At 41.4% G+C, this 17,066-nt stretch overlaps 1 protein-coding gene across 1 annotated transcript in view; it reads right to left on the bottom strand.

Moving 5' to 3' along the window:
* Nucleotides 1-17,066, bottom strand: part of LOC127444346 (receptor tyrosine-protein kinase erbB-4-like) — a 297,320-nt gene that overhangs the window by 67,859 nt on the left and 212,395 nt on the right. Inside the window, exons 5-13 of the mRNA XM_051703648.1 lie at nucleotides 14,894-14,959; nucleotides 11,009-11,127; nucleotides 10,653-10,794; nucleotides 10,298-10,411; nucleotides 10,062-10,188; nucleotides 6,786-6,859; nucleotides 4,969-5,059; nucleotides 2,253-2,452; nucleotides 713-845 (exon numbers count right to left, since the gene is read on the bottom strand). Of these exons, the coding sequence (XP_051559608.1) occupies nucleotides 713-845; nucleotides 2,253-2,452; nucleotides 4,969-5,059; nucleotides 6,786-6,859; nucleotides 10,062-10,188; nucleotides 10,298-10,411; nucleotides 10,653-10,794; nucleotides 11,009-11,127; nucleotides 14,894-14,959 (1,066 nt within the window). The remainder of the gene's footprint in view (nucleotides 1-712; nucleotides 846-2,252; nucleotides 2,453-4,968; nucleotides 5,060-6,785; nucleotides 6,860-10,061; nucleotides 10,189-10,297; nucleotides 10,412-10,652; nucleotides 10,795-11,008; nucleotides 11,128-14,893; nucleotides 14,960-17,066) is intronic.

The raw sequence follows: 17,066 nt of genomic DNA, 5'->3' as shown, positions 1-17,066 counted from the left end.
GATGGGAGATTTTTTAACAAACTTTAATCTTCAGTTTCTAAAAGAGTACAACAGATGGTACACCTAAGGGTGAAATCATCTACAGTACAAAACAAAGTTTGAATCAGACTGATCACACTGCGAATTCAGGAAATTTTCATTTGAAAGTTATGCTGCTGAAGTGGCCGAAGCTGGAAGTGTTGTTGAACGTATGGGCACGTTTGAGATTCAGTTTCAGGGTAAAATGTGCTTAGAGTGGCGCCAAAACCGAGAAGTATTTAGTTGTAAATTATGTAAGACAGTCAACAGGACAATGACTATTTTATTAACTATACACCCTGACCCAAACCCCAACGCTAAACCAAGTCAGTGGAATGAAAATGTAGTTTTAGAGCAAAAATGCAATCTCAGAATCGCGCTCACCATTGTTTATGTGAACGTGATTACTGCCTGGTTCCCATGGGACCAGAAACTTTGTCTCGGAGGTTGCTCGTGTAAAACGCTATCAGCAGCAATAGAGGGAAATGTATTCACACTTTAATTCGGCTGAATGGGGTTGATTTCGGGGTATGTGGTCTTTCGGAAGCTACATATCAATTTACCTTGTGATCGTGTTGTTTAAGTAGAGGAATACCTATATCAGCGTGAAACTGTGTTTTCAACAGTGTTTTCTTTTTTTCATCATGCACAGATAGTTTAAGATTAGTTTGGTCTCCATTCCTTGTTCACTCACCCATAAAAAAGATTACAGGACTTGACACATGTCCTTCCTCGGCTAAAGTATTTACAAGACAGACACTGGTTTGGACCAGGACCCCAACATCCTGCCTCTGAACATAGCGGATCACACACCATCCTTTGCTGGGCTGTGAAACACATACAGTACACATAAATTCATTTACACACATAGAACAAACAGGATGGAGGTTAAGAGGTTAGATATTGCTTAGTGACTTAAAACAATATTTAAATATTTATATACAAACATTACCACTGAATCTGTGAAATTCATACAAAAACCCTGCACTGAATGAACCAAGTCCTTTTTAGTCAACTCGGTCCATCAACTGCTAAAGAAAAGCTCAGTGTCTGGATACACTAGGTATCTGACTGGGCTGTTGGACAATTCATGGATATCAGTCTACTGTGATCAGCAGTATGTAAAGGAGGCAAATGAATGAGCCAGCTAACAGAGCCATTGATCCCGCACACCACAGACTTATTATCACAGTAATTACATCAGGCACTGCTTGGCGGTGCGGCACTGTGGGAAGTGTTCACTGACTGTCAACATCTCCATCAGCCTCTTACAGAAAAGTCTGCACCCTTGATGACTTGGGTTTCATCAGTCCAATTCTTATCTTTTGTAGAATTTGATTAACAGAATTTAATTTATAATGACTTGAATAAAAAAAAATAAAAAAATAAAAAAAATAATATATATATATATATATGTGTGTGTGTGTGTGTGTGTGTTTGTGTGTGTGTTTAGAATTATTGTCAACATATATCATAATAATTAGTACAATTAATTGTCATAAGGGATATTTCACCCAAAAATTTTAATTCAGCAGAACACAAACGAAGATTTTAGAAGAGTATCTCAGCACTGTAGGTCCTTAGAATGCAAGTGAATGGGTACCAACATGTTAAAGCTCCAAAAAGCACATAAAGGCAACATAAGAGTAATCCATTTGACTCCAGTGGTTAAATCTATATCTTCAGAAGCAATATGATAGGTGTGGGTGAGGTAAGTTCTTTTTACCATAAATTATCCTCCCTGCTCAACAGGTGGCGATATGCACGAAAAATGCGAGTCGCCAAAAACAAAAGAAGAAAAATGTGAAAGTGAAAGTGGATATTTATAGTAAAAAAGGACTTAAATATTGATCTGTGTCTCACCCACACCTATCATATCTCTTCTGAAGATATGGATTTAACAACGGGAGTAGTATGGATTACTTTTATGCTGCCTTTATGTGCTTTTGGAGCTTCAAAGTTTTGGCACACATTCACTTGCATGGTATGGACCAATAAAGCTGAGAAATTCTTCTAAAAATCTTTGTTCTGCAGAAGAAAGAAAATCATACACATCTGGGATGGTATGAGGGTGAGTAAATGATGAGAGAATTTTCATTTTTTATTTATTTAAATTCTTTTAATTGTGAAACAATGCAAAAAAGCTTAATGGTCCTAAAAATAGGCTTTATTTTTTTCAAACATTTTCACACTTATTTGGTAGTATAGCCGTAGTTAAAAACAAAGACACTCACTACACTCTCTGGGGTCTCTGTTGTTTTTGATGAGCGCTCTCTGGGTGCTTGTGCGAAACAGGCCTGTCCAGTTCACTGTATTGTAGAAGCAGAGCTGACTGTTGTTGGTGATGTAGACGTTACCTGCGCTGATCTCTCTCAAAGACTGGAACTGCAGTGAAGAGATCCAGCGCTGTTTCAGGATCAGCAGAGAAATACCACTGACAAAACAAAGAGATGAGGATCAGTTATTGAATAATTCCAAATTGCTCTATATTCAGTGTGAACAAAATTGACACAAAGACCTTGATTTCAATTTGTCTTTAAATAAATTGGCATTCAAACAAAGAAACAGAAATACATTACCCAAAAGTACCATGGTTTTACCATGTTTATTCGACATGAATCATGGTAAAACCATGTTATACTTTTAAGTACCTAGGAGTACCATGTCAATATCATGGTATATAAATATTGTTCAATATATACAGTATATACAGTATATATTGTACATGGTATTACCATGTTATCCATCATTTTGTCATTTGACTGCTGCTGCAATTTTTGAAAGGGTAGTAAAATAATTTTTTACAATTGTATAATTGTAATTTTGCAATTGTCTTTCAGGAAAAAATTTCGTTTATAATTCCACTTCTTATATCTGGTGAGGTTAAACACAATAAAAAGTGAAAAAGAGCTTGAAGATTGAATCAACTCATAATCCACTTTCAGTATATTTAAGGAGCAAAATGAAAGGGACACCATTATTATGGTTTATTACCATAATCAACATCAGAGTGGAAGTGTTGCTTTTTGCAAGATTTTGAGCCAAACAAACAATCTTTCAGAGCCAGCTGCATTAAAGATATGAATTAAAATGTATGTGACGAGGAGGAGGGCGGGGCCGGCTGTGACTATGCACGCCCGGCCACCAATCGGGCGAATCAGCCGAGGAGAGGGAGAAGTGCAGCGGGATGTGGCAGTTCGAGAGAGAGAGAGCCACATGCAGCTGCCGTGTGTGCATTTGTGTTGTGTGTCTTTTTGTTTCATTAAATATTACTTTGACCGTTCAGCCGGTCCCGCCTCCTCCTTTCCCATTTTAACCTTGTTACATTGGTGCCGAAGTCCGGGAAGGAGGGGGGATGCGCTGTTGTGGAGTCCTCGCCACTGCCGTCTGCCCAAAGGAGCAGCTGCGGCTGTCCGTCGGGGGACAGAGGAGTCGCTGCCGGCCACCTGGACACGGAGCTAATCAGCTGAGGAGAGGGATAAGTGCAGTGGGATGCAGCAGTTAGAGAGAGAGAGAGAGAGCCACACACAGCAGCTGCGCCCTCTTCTCGTCACACTCCTTCCTCCTTTGCCTCAGGCCGGGGAACCCCCGGGTGTCTAGACATGCTGTCGCCTGGTCCTCGATCACTCCTCCACCCTCTGGAGGACCGGAGCAAGTCCTCCAACCCCTGGCGAATGGAACGCCCCTCTGCATTCTGGTGGCCGGTAGGGAGCCCCTCCGCCCCTGGCAGTGGCTCCACCGCTCCAGGCAGCCAGCAGCGAGCCCCTCCTCCCCTCGCGGATGGCGGTTGCTCCTTTGGGCAGACAGCAGTGGCGAGGACTTCACGACAGCACATCCCTCCTCCTTCCTGGGCTTTGGGAAATGAGGAGGCGGGAACCGGCTGAACAGTCAAAGTAATATTTAATTAAACAAAAAGACACACAACACAAATGCATACACGGCAGATACGTGTGGCTCTCTCTCTCTCAAACTTCTGCATCCTGCTGCACTCATTCCTCTACTAGGCTGATTAGCCCGATTGGGGGCCAGGCATGTGTAGTTACGGGCCAGCCCCGCCCTCCTCCTCATCACACTCCTCCCTCCTTTGCCTCAGGCCGGGGAAGCCCCGGCATTACGTACATCCCCCTCCTTTCTTTGTGCTGCCCTTCTGGCCCCACCTGCTCTAAGGCTTTCCCCCACCTCTCTAGAGCTGGGGAGGGGTACAAGGGGAGGGAAAAACAAAAACAAAAAAAAGAGGAGAGGGATAGGGCAAGGCGGAGCGACAGTGAGAGAAAGAGAGGAGAGAGAGAAAAACACTTGCTCGCCAGTTCCCAGACATGCCGTCGCCTGGTCCTTGATCACTCCTCCACCCTCTGGCGGATGACAGCCGCTCCTCCCCGGGTGGACCGGAGCAAGTCCTCCGAACCCTGGTGGATGGAACGCCCCTCCGCATTCTGGAAACCGGTAGGGAGCCCCTCCGCCCCTGGCAGTGGCTCCACCGCTCCAGGCGGCCGGCAGCGAGCCCCTCCTCCCCTCGCAGATGGCGGCTGTTCCTCCACGTCCAGGCAGCCAGCAGCAACTCCTCCATCCCCCGACGGACGGACTCGGCTGCCCCTTTGGGCGAATGGCAGTGGTGAGGACTCCACAATAGCGCATTCCCTCCTCCTTCCCAGGTTTCGGCACCAATGTAACAAGGTTAAAATGGGAAAGGAGGAGGCGGGAACCGGTTGAACAGTCAAAGTAATATTTTAATTAAACAAAAAGAGAGACCAATAAATGCACACACGGCAGCTGCGTGTGGCTCTCTCTCTGTCTCGAACTGCTGAACACTTATCCCTCTCCTCGGCTGATTAGCCCGATTGGGGGCCGGCTGTGCATAGTCATGGCCCGGCCCCACCCTCCTCCTCATCACAATGTATTATTGGATATCTGTACCAATGAAAATGAACATGATATATATATATGTTTTACCTATAAAGCGTTCTTCCTCCAATGGTGACAAGGTTGGAAAAGATACCAAGATCCGTCATGTTCTCTGGCCAAGACTGGATGTTCACGTAACCTTTGGAGGGAATTAACAAACGTGACTTAAATACTTTTATTTTCTGAGGAAAATATGATTAATACCTGTCTGTGCAAAACAGATTTTTCCAGCTATTTTATTGGCCACCAGGTTAAAATCATATATGATTACTTAGAAAAGTAAAAGCACAGATCTTCTTAACATGTCACATGATTTGTTCAAATAATAGTGATGCTTTGCCAAGAGTTTTGTTCATCCAGTTACAAACTGTAAGTATATCTGTAGCAGGTACTGGGTGCTTTTGGTGCTTTTTCACAAAGCAAAAGTCTATTACTTGCAAAAGAAATATGGTTTATGAAGAAATGCACTATCCCACCAAAAAAAAAAAAAAAAAAAAATAGTAGTTTCAATACTATTGGGCTTCATTCATGCACATATTTTCAATATTTTCATATAAACATTTTTGTGTTTTAGAATCAGAGGAAATGTGTGCATAAATAGTGGGAATGGAAACTGTATTCTAAACAATGAACATAGTTCTTTTTATTGCAGATTTTTAATACGTTTCACCCCATTAAATGCAATATCTGATGTAACCACAAACCAGATCTGAATGTAATAAAAGCCTTCTAACATGACTACATTTTTTAACATTACTAAAAAAAAAATTCTTACATATTAGACTTTATCAAACTGTAACTTCCCTAAATCACAAGAACAAAGCCCATTCGGTGTAAAAATAATGATCCAAGAATATCACAATGTCTTGAGAAATTACTAAAACTGAATTAACCCCATAAACTCTGGTACATTTTTGGACTGCTGCCAGCATTTTTTTACATTCAAATTTAAAAGCTCACCATTCACACCAACTGTTGGCTACTTGCAAAAAAAATTGGTCTCGTTTTTTCAGAACACCCCCCAAAATTAAAATAAAAGACTCCAATTATTGATAAAAATATATAGTATATGTTTACAATCGTATGATGGACAGAAATTCCAACAAAAAATACTTTTATGTTTGTTATAGTCCTAACTTTGTAAGCATGTAATTCTGGTTCTGTTCACTCTATCTCCCTTTAAAGAGTCTCATTCAATTTCACTAGATGGCAATATTTTTTAATAACTTTCCATCACAAAATGCAGATCTGAAATGTAGGTGGTGCTCTAATGCATTTTTTTTTTAGCCCTCACAGATGTGCTCGTCCATAGACAATAAGTCTAATTGAATATCTTGGCCTCTGAGTGGACTAGAAGCTCAATATAGGTGTCATTAAAAATCTGAAATACTCCTCTTTGTGATGAAATAAAACATTTTATCACCAATAGTCAATGACATATTTTTTCGATGATTTGTTTAGCATGCTTGTCCTGCTGGACTGCATAATTTGTTCTAGACATTTTAGATATAATATTGGATTATTCACACAAGCAAGCTCACAGACAAGTAAAAAATGGTTCATTACCTCTAGGTGGCACTTATTTGTGATGCAGAAGATCAGCCCTTATTTTGTTATTTTAGGTAGCATAAATGCAATATTGAAGGTATCCTATGAAAAGTTCATAAGCTTTCAAATGATACCCTGTATGCCTGATTTATGTATCCGGGGGTTTTAACGTTTAAAGCGAAAACTTATTTTGTGATATAGCATCCTCCCCTATCTGATTTCTTGACATCACACATATTCTTCAAACAGAGACATTGCGTTCAGATGCATTTTACTGTATGCATGTAGCTTTACCAAATTATCATATGACTTCTCACCTGTTATCTCTCTGACTGTGCGGAATACATTTAGTCGGTCAGGATCCAGAGCTCCGATGCCATGATACATGTCTCTGTTTTACAAAAGAGTACAAAGACAACAAGAGTTATAGAGTGAAAGCTCCTGTGGCTCAGCTGGTAAAGAATGAAAACACCAAGGTCATGGGTTCAAATCCTAGGAAATGCAAATACTGATAGAATGTATTCCTTAAACGCACTATAAATTGCTTTGGATAAAAGTGTCTATCAAGTGTAAATATAATGTGAATGGATAGAGTGCCAAAGTGGATTTGTACACAATTTAGCCCTTTTTTGGCTAAATTTAGTTGCCATGTTGCACTGATGGGTTTTCAAGGTTGCATTTCAAGTACATATGCTTTGACTTTCTTGAGAAGACCAACCTTGCCAGCCAACTTTGAGGCTGAAATTTTTATATGTTTATATCAGAGCAACCCTCTGCCACTCTTTAAAATTTCATGATCCTGAAATTTTCCTACTCATCACTGACCCCCTGTAAACTAGTTGAAAATACATATTGGGCTACAGTACAACCCAGTTGCTCTGATGTTTATTAAAGTTTTCCATGTAAGCTAAAAGACAGAAATTTCAGTATGTTAATTTCACTGTATCCATTGTTAACTGCTGTTACATCTATCTATCTATCTATCTATCTATCTATCTATCTATCTATCTATCTATCTATCTATCTATCTATCTATCTATCATCTGTCTATCTGTCTGTCTGTCTGTCTGTCTGTCTATATACACTACCAGTCAAAATTTTTGAAACACTTACTCATTCTTTTTTTTTTTTTTTTTTTTTTTTATTTCTTTTTTTTTCACATTTTAGAATAATAGTAAAGTCATCAAAACCTGGAACAACATAAATGGAACAATGGGAATTATGTTGTGACTAAACAAAATCCAAAATAAATCAAAACTGTGTTATATTTTAGCATCTTCAAAGTAGTCACCCTTTGTCTAGAATTTGCAGACATGTACTCTTGACATTTTCTCAACCAACTTCTTGAGGTATCACCCTGGGATGCTTTTTAAACAGTATTGAAGGAGTTCCCATCTATGTTGGGCACTTATTGGCTGCTTTTCTTTATTATTTGGTCCAAGTCATCAATTTCAAAAAAAATAATAATTTTTTTTTAAATTAAATGTTAGTTTTATAATGAAATAAATTAATATGGTGGCACAATTATATTTTTGTCTACAAAATTAATTTAAAACATTTAAGCATACGCCTTAAGATCAAAATATTTTTAAGATTATGAGAAACATTTCAGTCAAGTGTTTCAAAAGTTTTGACCGGTAGTATATATATATATATATATATATATATATATATATATATATATATATATATATATATATATATATATATATATATATATACTACAGTGGCAAGAAAGAGTATGTGAACCCTTAAGAATTAGCTGGCTTTCTGCATTTAATGGTCATAAAATGTCTTCATCTTCATCAAATTTACAAGTACAGACAAACAACAATGTGCTTAAGCTACCAAAAAAAAAAAAAAAAATTATACTCTTTTATGTCTTTATTGAACAACTCCCATTAAACATTCACAGTGCAGTGGAAAAAGTAAGTGAACCCCATATGCGAATGGCATCAACAAAAGCTAATTAGAGTCAGGAGTTGGCAAACCTGGCAAACAATTAACAAAACAAGATTGAATGAGTGGATTGGAACTACTTTGACTTATAAAAAGCACTCAAACATTTTGAGTCGCTATTTACAAGAAGCACAACATGGACCATGCCTCGCAAAAAAAGAGATCTCAAAAGAACTACAACTAAGAATTATTGCTTTGCATATATTTGGAAAGGGTTACAAAGTTATCTTGAAGAGCTTAGATTTTCATCTGTCAACAGTTAGACAAATTGTCTATAAATGGAGACGATTTAGGACTGTGTCTCCTCTCCCTAGAAGTGGCACTCCAGCCAAGATGAATAAAAGGGCACACAGCAGAATGCTCAATAAGTAATCATTGGAACTAATTAACATCTCTGTTAATGAGTCAATTATACAGAAAACATTAAACAGGCATGGTGTCCATAGTAAGACCCCACGAAGGAAGTCGCTGCTTTCCAACAAAAACATTGCCGTGTGCTTGAAGTTCGCCAAAGACCACCTTGACACTCTACAATGCTACTGGGAAATTTTTTTGTGGACTGATGAAACGAAGGTTGAATTGTTTGGGAAGAACACACAGCACTATGTATGACTTCAAAAGCGCACCGCATACCAACATGAAAATCTCATCCCAGCGGTGAAGTATGGTGGCGGGAGCATCATGATTTGGCATCATCGAGGGAAAAATTAATTCCCAAGTTTATCAAGATATCCTACAGGATAATGTCAGGGTGGTTGTGCGCCAGCTGAAGCTCAGTAGAAGTTGGGTGATGCCGCAGGGCAATTATCATAAACATCAAAGTAAAACCACTACAGAATAACTAAAAAAAAAAAAAAAGAAAATCCACCTTTTGGAGTGGCCCAGTCAGAGCCCAGACCTTAACCTAATACAGATGCTGTGGAATGACCTCAAGAGAGCTGTTCAGACCAGACATCATAATAATTTGGCTGAGCTGAAGCAGTTCTGTAAGGAAGAATGTTCCAAAATTCCTTCTGAATGTTGTGCAGGTCTAATCCGCAGCAACAGGAAATGCTTGGTTGAGGTTATTGCTGCCAAAGGAGGATCGACCAGTTATTAAATCCAAAGGATCACTTACTTTTTCCACAGCACTGTAAATGTTTAATGGGATGTTTTCAATAAAGACATGAAAGATTATAATTGTTTGTGTGTTGTTAGCTTAAGCACATTGTGTTTGTCTATACTTGTGACTTTGATGAAGATGAGATCACATTTACTTGCCACTGTATATACTATTATATTACAGAAATTGTAACCCTGAAAAACCCTGCTTTTTAAGATATTGTGCACAATGTACAGATTTTTTAGATGTCCTGGGTAAAACTGGGTCAAACTCATTTGAATTTGAACAAGCTTCAACATGGAGCATGTTCAGAGATCACAACACTACTGATTTGTTTCTTCTTCTCAAAATGCAGTATACAATGTCAGCTTTATACCTTAGAACTTAACTTAAATGCTTGCTGTAACACCAAGAGGAACTGACATAAACAGACGACAGATTTTTAGGGTTCATAGCTGTTCAAAGAGAAAACCAAAAAGTCTTTTGGGACTATTCGATACTGTCAGCCTGAAATACTTAAGCATTTTCTCACCCTTTGATGCCTGTGATGAGGAAGATGAGGTTGCCGTTAATCTTGGTGCAATTGACAAACTTCTCAATGTTGCTGGAATCTACAGTTTGAGCTGTCTGAAGACTGCCAGTACCTATACCATCACACACTGAACAATACATACAACAAGATACACAAACATACATTTCTAAATTTAATTTTAAATGTTATTTGCTCTTTGGTAAAGAAATGTGAAATATGTTAAATCGGTTCTTTACTTTTCGGACAGATGTCAGTGCAAGGGATGCACATTTTGATGTGATTCTCCTCCACTTCCATCTTGTTACTCGGACAGGCTCTGACACAAGAGCTGTGATCCACCACAAAGTTATCTGTGATGCCAGACAGCAGAAAATATTACAGTTTTAATGAGACAGCTAAATAATCACAGTCTGGGATGAAGAATGATAATATCTCATGAAATTATTTAATACCTCAATTAATTATTTTTGCCCAGTGGAGTGTAGTACACATTCTTGTCAGCATTTTCACACATTAGTACAGTTATTAGGAGAAATTTTTTTAATTGCTGCGTAATATTAATGATGCCATTTTCCAGGCAACCTTACTCACGTGGGCATTTCTTGACACAGAAAGCTCCATAGGTGTATTTGGCTTTGTGGTTGTGCTCGAGCTGGAAGGTTGTTGGATTGTAGACAAACGGCTGTGGACACTGTGTCACACATGCCCCGCTGTCATTAAAGTTTGTACAAGCCTGAGAACAAAGAAAATGTTATGGAAGTATGTGCTAAATCATACATTTATCAATAAAATATGACTATAATAAAGTGAAGCGCTCTTTTCGAGGCACTTGTATGTGACTGAAGTAAACTGTATTACCACCCAATTAGGTTTTAATCATTACCTAAATTTTAAAATTTCACAGTATCATGCAGAATGAGAAATAAATAATGGAATATTTGACATACGAAGCAGTCTGTGTCTTTAGGTCCAAAACAGCCTCCTGCACATTCACGATGGCAGCAGTTACTGACATATGGACCAAAACAACGACCATCACACTGCTCTGCACAAACCGTCTTTGTCACTGTAAACACAAAAAACAATTTGAAAGAGAGAGTTCACCCAAAAATTAAAATTTACTCACCCTAATGTCATTTAAAACCCATACGTTTTTGAATGAACATAAAAGGAGATGTTAAGCAGAATGTACAATGTGTTCTTTTCGATACAGAGAAAGCAGTGATTCTCATACTTCAGAAAAAAAAAAAAAAACAACTACATAAAAGTCCAATAAAAAATAGTCCATACAACTTGTATATATTACAAGTCTTCTTAAGTCATGCTGGAATTCAGGCTGTTTTTTCATTGAAAATCTTGCTTTTCTCCCTAGTTCACAAATCTAAACGACTATGTTTTGGAAATTAGCCAACCACTGTATTTCCTACAGACTTGTTTTGTAAATCATGTGAAAAGGGACTAGTCGACTTCAGGCTGACAGTGTCGACTACATAGTTGGTCTATGCAACCCCAACTGGTCACTATCTACTTTCGTTGTATGGAAAAGAGCAGTCTGGATGAGAAGATAATGAAATAATTTTAGGGTTATATATCCCTATATATACAGTACCTTATATACTGTAAGTGAGCCTCTCACCACATTTGTGGAGTTTACTTTTCTGTAAATATGTCAGAAGTCACCAAGACAAAGACAAAAATCTTAAAACTATTATTTCTCAGAGATACTCTACCACCCCCATCACTTTTGACACTCTATAGAGCTGGCTTCTGTTAAATTATCCCTAATTATGTGGTGAAAACTGAACCTACTATTCCCTGTCTTCACTCTCTCCCTCCCTCCTTTTGTGTCTGCCACCCACTCATGAGTGCATCACCACAGGTTGTGTCACAAGACAACCAAAGGAGATTGCAGAGTCCTCACAAGAGCTATCATTCTTGAGGGGTCTTGAATAATTTGCAAAACATAAAACATGTCTTAAAACTTTCTGGACTTTATAATAAGTACAATGTAAAGTATGATGATGTAAGAGTAAACATGTACAGTTCTTTAAAAAAAAGTACCCTGAGCATGGTATTTTGGATATGGTACCATGGTAGTATCATAATATATATATATATATATATATATATATATATATATATATATATATATATATATATATATATATATACATATATACCGATGAGCCAAAACATTATAACCACTCACAGGTGAAGTGAATAACGTTGATCATCTCTTAACAATGCAATTTGTCAAGGTCTGGGTAGATTAGATGGTAAGCGAACAAACAGTTCTATCTGCAAGACTTGCAGATTTGAGTAAAATTTTAGATTACATTTATTTGATGAACATAAAACAGGAATGTAATGTCTCTCTTTGGCGTAAGCCCCGTCTGGCGGTCCGAATATGTTGTACTCGGAACCATCAGATCCTGATGGATATAGGAGGCAGGGGAGAGGAGCCTACCCCCGTGCAGGATGGGAATCAACATGTGGTGGTGGGGTGGTGGAGGTTGCCATGTTAGCACACTGAAACAGCAATTTGATAGATTGTGAGCAGACTTATAAAGCAATGGCTTACATGTGATTGGCTAGGAGTTACCTAGCTAATGGTGCGATGATGTACAGCTGCTAGTCTTCCCGCTAGAACTACGCTGTGCTTACATTTCTCAAAGTCAACGTGTTGAATGCAAAAGAAATGGGCAGGAATAAAGACCTGAACGGCTTTGACAAGGGCCAAATTGTTATGGCCAGATGACTGGGTCACAGCATCTCTGAAACGGCAAGGCCTGTAGGGTGCTCCTGGTCAGCAGTGGTGAGTATCTACCAACAGTGGTCCGAGGAGAGACAAACCACAAACCGGCAACAGAGTGTTGGGTGCCCAAAGTTCATCGATGCGTGAGGGCAATGAAGGCTATCCCGTCTGGTCCGAACCAACAGAAGGTCTAGTATGGCACAAGTCACAGAAAATGTTAATGATGGTTACTGGAGGAATGTGTCACAACACACAGTGCATTGCAGCCTGCTGCGTATGGGTCTGCGTAGCTGCAGACCGGTCAGAGTGCCCATGATGACCCCTGTCCACTGTCGAAATCACCTGTAACGGGCACGTGAGTGTCAGAACTGGACCTTGGAGCAGTGGAAGAAGGTCACTTAGTCTGATGAGTCCCGTTTTCTTTTACATCATGTGGACGGCCGTGTACGTGTGGACCATTTACCTGGAGAAGTTATGGCACCAGGATGCACTGTGGGACGACAAGCCAGTAGAGGGAGTGTGATGCTGTGGGCAATGTTCTGCTGGGAATCACCATGTGGATGTCAATTTGACACATGCCATCTACCTAAACATTGTTTCAGCCAGTTATACCCCTTTATGGCAATAACCTCATTCAACAGGATAATGTGCCCTTCCACACTGCACATATTGTTCAGGAATGGTTTGAGGAACATGATGAAGAGTTCAAGGTGTTGCCCTGGCCTTCAATTTCCCCAGATCTCAATTTGATTGAGCATCTGTGGGATGTGCTGGTCCAACAAGTCCAATCCATGGTGGCTCCACCTCACAACTTACAGGACTTGAAGGATCTGCTACTAATGTCTTGGTGCCAGATACCACAGGACACCTTCAGGGGCCTTGTAGAGTCCATGCCTCAGTGGGTCGGCGCTGTTTTGGCGGCACGCGGAGAACCAACAGCATATTAGGCAGGTGGTCATAATGTTTTGGCTTATCAGTGTATATATATATATATATATATATATATATATATATATATATATATATATATATATATATATATATATATATATATATATATATATACCGGTCAGCCACAACATTAAAACCACCTACCTAATATTGTGTAGGTCCTCCTCATGCCTCCAAAACAGCACCAACCCGCATCTCAGAATAGCATTCTGAGATGCTATTCTTCTCACCACATCTGTACAGAGTGGTTATCTGAGTTACCGTACACTTTGTCAGTTCTAACCAGTCTGGCCATTCTCTGTTGACCTCTCTCATCAACAAGGCATTTCCATCCACAGAACTGGATGCTTTTTGTTTTTGGCACCATTCGGAGTAAATTCTAGAGACTGTTGTGTGTGAAAATCCCAGGAGATCAGCAGTTATAGAAATACTCAAACCAGCCCGTCTGGCACCAACAATCATCCATGCGATTATCTAATCAGCCAATTGTGTGGCAGCAGTGCAGTGCATAAAATCATACAGATATGAGTCAGGATCTTCGATTAATGTTCACATCAACCATTAGGATGGGGAAAAAATTTGATCTCAGTGATTTGGATCATGGCATGATTGTTGATGCCAGACGGGCTGGTTTGAGTATTTCTGTAACTGCTGATCTCCTAGGATTTTCACACACAACAGTCTCTAGAGTTTACTCCGAATGGTGCCAAAAAAAAAAAAAAAAAAAAAACATCCAGTGAGTGGCAGTTCTGTGGACGGAAATGCCTTGTTGATGAGAGAGATCAACAGAGAATGGCCAGACTGGTTCGAACTGACAAAGTCTACGGTAACTCAGATAACCTCTCTGTACAATTGTGGTAAGAAGAATGCTATTCTGAGATGCAGGTTGATGATGTTTTGGTGGCATGAGGGGGACCTACACAATATTAGGCAGGTGGTTTTAATGTTGTGGCTGATTGGCGTATATATATATATATATATATATACATATATATTTATATATATGTATATATATATATATATATATATTCTCATCACTCATCACTTTTAATATCACTACGAATTAATATCTATGAATACCTATTTCACTGCAAGAGAAAAAATAAGTCAAGTGATAGATACTCACAGCTTTGGCACTGATCTTCCTGTGGTCCCCAACAGCGGCCATTACAGGAACGGTGACACCTTCTGCCTGCAGAACACATGCTCATGTTAATTATATACAATAGTAGTTCCCTATATGTCACTCACTCGACGTTGTATTGATGTAGTGACACTAGGGGTCACTCTTGGGAGCCCGAGACACCTCTGGTCTTTGATAAAAGCTAGTATTTGCAAGTATTTGCATGCCACTCCCCCAGACATATGGGTATAAAAGGAGCTGGTATGCAACCACTCATTCAGATTTTCTCTTTGGAGCCGAACGGTCATGCTCACTGAGCTGGATTCCCACGACTGTTCATTCACCTCTGCTGGATCTGACGGTGCATTTCAGCGGCTTCTCCCTCCTCTGCACTAGTGCACTGCAGAGAATGCCCCTGGGTGCTTCAGCAGAAATAAAATAGTATGTTTCTCTAAAAGAGTATATTTCTCTAAAAGAGCTGCACACACGGAACATCTTTTTAAAGACGCATCTTTTTAAAGATGCCTTTCCTTTGTGTGTTATTCCTGGTTGCGCTCGTTATCTCTCGCCTTCTGACGGTCATGATCACTGTCTTTCGTGTCTGGGCACTGCTCACGCGGAGACAGCATTCGTGGATGGTCATGTACTCATTGCGAGAACATGTCCATGGCAACGATGTGGTCGTGGCTTACCTTCGTAAGAAAGCAAGCCACCCCAGAGGCTCCCTGCCTCGGTCCTTCTACCCACGGGTATGAGGCCAGCGCGGCTAGCACTGGGGGCGATTTGGGGACCCCAATGGGACTGCCTCCGCCGGGTATCCCCCCGCAGACCTCCCATTCCCCAGCACACTCATCTGCCCCGATCGGGCTTCCTGATGAGTCCGCCGGCTCGTCTCATGGCGAGTTCGACCTCTTATTCGGAGCCCGCGAAAGTGATGAGCTCTTGAGCGCAGCATTGGAGAGCGGGCTCGTCCAGTCAGATGCGGAAGCCTCAGCTGGGCTCCTCCCTTCGGGTGCGGTCACCCAGTCACAGGCTGATGCGGAGATGACGACATGCTTTCCTGGGCAGCCGCTAGTGTCGGGCTAGAGTGGAACCCTCCGCTCTACCCTGAACCCTCGCAGCTCGATGATTGGTTACTGGGCTCTTGGTGCTGCTCAAAGCCACGCCCCACCCCGTTCGTTTCTTCCCGGAAGTGCATGAAGAGCTGACAAGGTCATGGGAGGCACTTTTTACTGCCTTGTCCCGATCTTTCAGCTTCCCCGCCCTCACTACCCTTGATGGTGGGGCAGCCAAGGGCTATTCGGCAATCCCCCCGGTGGATAAAGGCGCTCGCGGTGCACCTATGCCCGCAGATCACCGCCACCTGGCACGGGTGCCCAAAGCTCCCATCCAAGGCCTGTAGGTTTACATCGTCTCTGACAGCCAAGGCCTATGGTGCCGCTGGACAAGCCGCCTCCGCCCTGCGCGGCATGGCTCTCCTGCAAGTCCACCAAAGTGCTAAAGTAACTGCACAAGGGAAGTTCCGCCCTGGGATTTATGCAGGAGCTGCGCTCAGTGACCAACCTCGCTCTCCGGGCAACGAAGGTCACGGCGCGGTCTCTCAGGTGGGCGATGTCCACTATGGTGGTCCAGGAGCACCACCTTTGGCTCAACCTGGTCGAGATGGGAGAGGCCGACAAGGCACGGTTCCTTGCTGCCCCCATTTCCCAAGTTGGCCAGTCTGGCGACACCGAGGACTTTGCCCAGCAGTTCTCAGCGGTGAAGCAGCAGATGGAGGTTATCCGGCACATCCTGTCCCAGTGCGGCTCAAGATCCCGCACCCAGTCTGCTCGTCGCCAAGGGCATCCCCCTGCGGTGACTGCACCGGCTCTGCCGTAGCACGCCCCTGCGGCCCGGCCCCGGCGTGGAGCCCACCACAGGAAGCAGACGCCACCGTCTCGTGGCTGCCAAGAACCCGAGAAAGACTTCGAAGCACCCCTGAGATGGGCGACCCAGGGATGACGAAACCCGCTGCTCTGGAGCTGGTAAGTAGACCACTCCATCCCCCGGTCGAGGGCCGGGAGGAGAATCTTTTGTTACCTTTGCCCAAATAGCTGCAGTACCCAAGAGTTCAGCAAGAGCAGTTTCCTTTTTTCCTGGGTCACGTATCTGGTGTGCACGGCCGTCATCATGACCA

The sequence above is a fragment of the Myxocyprinus asiaticus genome, chromosome 7 (genome assembly GCF_019703515.2).
Source record: "Myxocyprinus asiaticus isolate MX2 ecotype Aquarium Trade chromosome 7, UBuf_Myxa_2, whole genome shotgun sequence".
In the NCBI taxonomy this organism is placed as follows: domain Eukaryota; kingdom Metazoa; phylum Chordata; class Actinopteri; order Cypriniformes; family Catostomidae; genus Myxocyprinus; species Myxocyprinus asiaticus.
Note: the sequence above shows the minus strand (reverse complement) of the source record. Positions and strands in the feature narration are given on the sequence as shown.